The sequence below is a fragment of the Otolemur garnettii genome, unplaced genomic scaffold (genome assembly GCF_000181295.1).
Source record: "Otolemur garnettii isolate 467f Iridium unplaced genomic scaffold, OtoGar3 scaffold00114, whole genome shotgun sequence".
Lineage (NCBI taxonomy): Eukaryota > Metazoa > Chordata > Mammalia > Primates > Galagidae > Otolemur > Otolemur garnettii.
The window spans coordinates 3,154,117-3,160,337 of NW_003852509.1; the positions used below are offsets into that span (position 1 = coordinate 3,154,117).

The 6,221-nt window shown below is 38.1% G+C and overlaps 1 protein-coding gene across 1 annotated transcript in view; it reads left to right on the top strand.

Moving 5' to 3' along the window:
• The window catches only part of CSMD1 (CUB and Sushi multiple domains 1), a 1,810,668-nt gene that overhangs the window by 1,446,249 nt on the left and 358,198 nt on the right, over positions 1-6,221 (top strand). Inside the window, exon 19 of the mRNA XM_023517585.1 lies at positions 4,602-4,718. Within this exon, the coding sequence (XP_023373353.1) occupies positions 4,602-4,718 (117 nt within the window). The remainder of the gene's footprint in view (positions 1-4,601; positions 4,719-6,221) is intronic.

Below are 6,221 nucleotides of genomic sequence, written 5' to 3' on the forward strand. Positions count from 1 at the left end.
GACAACCCAAAAAAAAAAAATAGCCAGGCTTTGTGGCAGGCCCCTGTGGTCCCAGCTACTTGGGAGGCTGAGGCAGGAGACTAGCTTGAGCCCAGGAGTTGGAGGTTGCTGTGAGCTGTGATGCCACAGAACTCTACCCAGGGTGATAGCTTGAGGCTCTGTCTCAAAAAAAGAATATATTCCCATCCTGCTAGGAATCTGGAAAAGATAAGTAAACCACCACACTGCCCCTCTCCTGTTGCGTGTGCAAAACAGGACAAAAATATCCTGTGTCCCTGAGGGATTGGGGCTGCACGTTCACTGAGGCTGTTGGTAGGAAAGTAAAATGATGCCCCCTTTTGGGAGAAAACCCAGAAAGCGACAGAGCAGGGCTCACTGAGGCTGTGCTGTGCTGTGTGTATCCACGAAGCTACATATGCACACAACAGACAGTGACTTTCTGAAACGGCAGCTACCATGTTTCCTCTTGGGAGACACAGGCTGTATCGGAGCACGTGGTGAGATTTCCAAGTGTTAGCGCTACTTACATACTTTAATATTATTTAGATTTCTGTTACCATATTTCATTTTCATAATTAAAAACTCCAGAAAGCCTAAATAAATGAAATGCATATACATAACTCTTAGACAGTATCAGAAAGATGATAACTACTGGACAAATTATAATTTTATAAGCCTTGAAAATGTCATATACAATACTTGTCACATTTTTAAGGTTCTGTATTAAAAATACTTATAACCAAATATTGACCCATAAATACTTAATTTTTCTTTGTGCATAACTGAACTGAAATCAATTTGATATTTTGTTAAATTACTCATTTAAAATTTGCAATAAAATAATTTCATGATGTGAATAATTTTATTTGAATATTTATGTGACATGCAGGCACATATGACCTTTTTGGATGTTGTGCATTTTTTTTATCCTAGACTATAGATAAAAGTCGAATTTAGAAATGAAACACAAATACACTGCCCTCTCATTAATTTTCATCTGAGGTAGGTCCCTTTTGCAAGCATGAACATACACGGCATCTCGAGTTGTTTTATTTGCACAGTGTTCAGTCATAGCTGGAAAGATTAAAACGTTAAACTCCCCTGATCAGTGGTGGATGAAACCACCTTGTTCATTGTAGGAGTCATCACATTATTCAGGCTTTTGATTTGGTAATGAAAACTGACATGTTCAGGTGAGAGCTGTTCCTTGTCTCATTTGACAGCTGTAATTTTGATTTTGAATCGGGTTTTTTCTCAGAAGAAAAGGACACACTCATGTTCCAGTGCATTAAAATACTACCCATGAATTCATAATTGAGCCTTGGCAACTTACTTTACAACAAAAACAATTTCAGTATCCAACTGGGACTATAATCTACTCTATCCAGCAATCAACTTAGCAAACAGGACCTCTCTCTCCCGGGCTTGTTCTCTTCCTCCCCTCAACTAAACACGTAACCATTTCATTTCTGCTTCCCGCATGTGCCATGATCTTAGACATCACCCCTAGCCAGGCTGCATCCACCCTGACCAGAATTCTTCCGGAATTATCTCAGGATACCACCATCACGGACCCCTCCGGCTTTCAATTCTCCTAATATTTAGTTCCATAGAGTTTAACTTTAAATGTATAATCTTGAGTGTGTGTGTGTGTGTGTACCATGATGACGTATATATTTAAAATTTATTACTATCATGTATTGGATTTAATAGGTATATTGTACACACATGATACAATGTCCTTAGTGTGAGTTCAAACTCCTAGGGAGTAGGAACTGACCAATAATTTATCACCAATACAACATTTGACCTGGGATTCCAATGATGAGAGGAATTTTTCCAAAGTTGTGAACATGTAAAGAAGTTTTTAGGTAGAGGAAATCAACAAAACAACCAGGAGTTGATCAGCATGGTGTGTTCTGCAAATTTGTGGAGGTTAGCTGAAGTACAAAAATCAGAAGGGAATGATTCCAGGGAACGGGGTAGGAACAGACACAAAGGGCCTAAACACCTTGAAGGTCACCGAGACGCTGTCCAGATGCCAGGTGTATGTTGGGTGTTTTCCCTAAAATACACACACATAAAATGTGTATTTTGTTTTTTTATTGGCTGCCAAATTAAAGTTTTGGAAATTTTAAATTTAAAGATTTCAAGGGTATTGGTAGCATGAAGATTTTTTTTGCCACACTGAAATATGTTTCAGAGAATAATGAATTTATGGTAAAAGACTACTAAGAAATCTGCAACTGGGAGCTTTCAGTGTTTGATTTGTGAGTCTTAGTCCATCAGGTTGACTAGTCTCAGGTATAAGTGTAATCATTGTTCTTACTGCTCTTTCAACTTAGTCAAACAATCTCTTAAGCCACTCAAGTTTTTATTGTAACAAATAATACGCAAATAGGATATTTAAACCCTCAAAAGTGTATAGTTCAGGCAGCACCTGTAGCTCAAAGGAGTAGGGCTCTGGCCCCATATGCCGGAGGTGCTGGGTTCAAACCCTGCCCTGGCCAAAAGTTGAAAAACAAAAATGCATAGTTCTCAGTAAAGGAATAGGGAATGAGACTGAGTTATAATGGTTTTTACCACTGTGGGAATGACAAACTCTACCAGTATCTTCCCCGTTTCCATAACACTGGTTCAGTTTGTTTTTAATGTTAACCTTTATCATGCCCTAGTTTGCAGAAATATGGTAAACATTGGGATAAATAATTTTCCTTCAATTTGGTGAAAGACAAATGTAGGAAAACTTTGAAATAATTTTTTTATTAAATAAATATTTTTGCAAACTCCTTACGCTCCTCAAGCATTGATTGGAAAATGGCCATATTTGTAGCAACACTGTTAAAAAGTTTGCAAGACATCAGCATAGGGAGAAGAAAGACATTTTTAAATCATAAAATGAAGTAAGAACTTTAGGTGTTACAAATTGATTTGCTGAGGCTAAGTGAGGAACAGGGCAGTTCACATGCCTTGAATGCAGGTTCTTGGGCCTCCGTTGTCTGAGTCTTTTATGTTTTCGTGTGTCTTAATCCTCTATCCTAAAGAATTCCAATATACTGTTATCAGTGTCCTTGATGTTGGGTAGGTTATATATACAGTAAAACTCAAGAAATTATCACATTAAGGATAGGAAAAGTAAAATTTTACTGCATCTTTTACAACTGCCCAGAAAATACTCCACCATGCATAAAGAAATAGATTAATGTAATTCAAATTATGTGCAGCTATATTTGTAGCTGTGCCTTGGGAATATTGGCATGTCTATATATGGATACAGTTACAGACTTGTGTGAGCACTGAAATGTAAGCCAGGTATTTTATTTCACTCCCTCCTCTCTTTAATTTTAGATGAGAATAAAAATTCAATTTTCTGTACATCACATTTCCTTTTCCTGAAAAAACGTAGGATTTATGAAGTTATTTTTATACAAAGTCTTCACAGTGTGTGAATTAGACTGTGTTGTGTTTGACTCACATGAATCGAAATAAGCATCAGAACCGCTTGGTCTGTAACTGTGTCTGGGACTTGGCTCCTAAAGGGCAGTGTGGTAGGGCTGGGTTAGTGATTTCTAGGGACCGAGGTGTGTGCAGAGCACCCCTGCCAGGACTCCCCCAATGTGTGAGGCAATAATTTTTCTTCATGGCATTAGGACAGAGGATGAAAAAAAAAATTGATCATTTTTAAATGTAGCTGGCTACAAGTCAACTTTTATCAGTTTACATGAAATATGCATAATTCAGAGTCAAGACTCCTGACTTTAGACAGGTGATATCTCAATTTTACATAAAATGGTTTAATTTCATAAATGTTTTAAATTTCTCACAAAATTTGATACGTTAATGTGCTAATTTGCACTAATTCAATAGTAAACAAATGAACAGTTACCAATAGGTGGCTTTGATTGATATTATTGTTCAGGACTCTGCCTCGATCAAGTTCCTGTCTGTAGCTAACGTTTTGTGGGCTTAATATTGATGAGACACTGTAACTTGTGTTCTACAATGGCAATCACTGCAAATTCCTGTCCATGAGATGGGCATTATCACTATTTCCATTTTGAAGACAGATGTCCTGGATAGAAGGCAAATGACTTACTAAAGATCTCAGAGCCAGCAAATAGCAGGGCTGCAGTGTAAACTCATGTCACGCGTCTGCAGATTTCAACGCCAGTGTTATACTCACATTCGAACAGTTGCTACTTTTCCACTGAAATCATTATATATAATTTCTTTTCCTGACTTTACAAATGAGTCTCTGTCTGTGTTAGGTTTTGAACATGGCACACTTTGTTGTAGGGGATTTAATCTCACTAAGGCGCTGCAGAGACCAGCCGCTCATGGAAGGCCCAGTCTGCTTGGTCTGTGCACGTGGCTGGCTGCATCTCTTCACCTCTGGGGTTTTCAAGGTCCTGCCCTGGTTATGATACCTGCACATGAACTGGCATGTTACCATTGCAAGTGAAAGTGCAGGTTTTCCTGATTTTTCATGGATATGACATTTGATCTTGTCATTTTAGAAGCATTTTGTTCTAGCAATCATTGTGACCTAGAAGTCATTGTGAAGCTCATAAATAATGATAATCTCTCTTTATTATTTTAAGCCCTATGTGGAGGCTACATTCATGGGAAAAGTGGAACAGTCCTTTCTCCTGGGTTTCCAGATTTTTATCCGAATTCTCTAAACTGTACCTGGACCATTGAAGTGTCTCATGGAAAAGGTAAGAATATGTCATAGATCTCAAACACACAGAATATTAAATGAGACAAAAGCATGTGAAGAAAGGAAAATACAGTACTGTGAGAATAATTACGATAACTAATTTTCTTGTATATATTTCAGATTGTTGATTTTCATTTTTAATAAGATTTTGGAAGAATTTTTTTAATTGTTGGAGCTACAAACCAATGTATATTTCTTGTTTTGCTCTTTATCAGATAATGAATGTTAAGATAAGCTTGAAAATTAAATATAATAGTAAGAAATAAAGGCATCAATTCAAGAAATTGTGTTGATTAAATGAAAACATGAAAAGCAATTATCTAGATATGTAATTTACATGACAAATCCAGAATAATTTTTGCATTTGCCTTGTATTTTAAGCTTACCCAGTACTATCACACAAAATAAACCACTTCTCTTCATATAGTCTAAGGGTGCCAAACAGAATAGAAATTGTATTCTTCATTTTAAAGACAAGTAGAGTGAAAACCAGGAAAATTTACATTTCATGCAGGAAATGTAGATTATAAACGGTGGTTTTAGGGCTATACCCTGAATCTTGTTATGTGACTAAAGTAGTCATTATTAAGACTCAACTTAGAATTTTGATCATGTAAGTGTTATGAAGACTTTTCATATTGTATTATATCTACTGTGTCACACTGTGCAGCCATGAGTGCATTTTAAAGAAAAGTAAGTAAGGAAGAGACGTGTTCTGAAAGACCAGGGCTGTGCCATCATGAACATATGCACTCATATTACAATGACATATTCATAGTCAACTGTATTCATTTTACTCTAGAAATTCAGAAATACTGCATTATGAGTATGTCCCCACCAGTATATAGGTACTAAGAGTAAATAAACTATAATTTCAAAGAAATTTTCCCTCAGTTACATAGACCTCCAGTTGGGATTATCTGAAGGACAATTGTTTATGGTACACTGAAAAGTTATCTGTTCCTTTGTCCTTTTGGAACAAATGCTCTCCCAACACCAGAGTGACCATTCTCAATGTACCTCATTTTCCATCCTGAACTCCTTGCCTTATCTGTCCATATCAACACCCACGTCTACACCTGCACCTGTATCTACACCTGCACCTGCATCCACACCTGCACCTGCATCCACCCCTGCACCTGCATCCACCCCTGCACCTGCATCTATACCTGCACCTGCATCCACATCTGCACCTGCATCCACCCCTGCACCCTCATCCACACCTGCACCTGCATCCACACCTGCAAACTCATCCACACCTGCACCTGCATCCACACCTGCTAACTCATCCACACCTGCACCTGCATCCACACCTGCTAACTCATCCACACCTGCACCTGCATCCACACCTGCACCTTCATCCACAATTGCACCTGCATCCACACCTGCACCTGAATCTATACCTGCACCTGCATCCACACCTGCACCTGCATCCACAATTGCACCTGAATCTATACCTGCAACTGTATCTACACCTGCACCTGCATCCACACCTGCACCT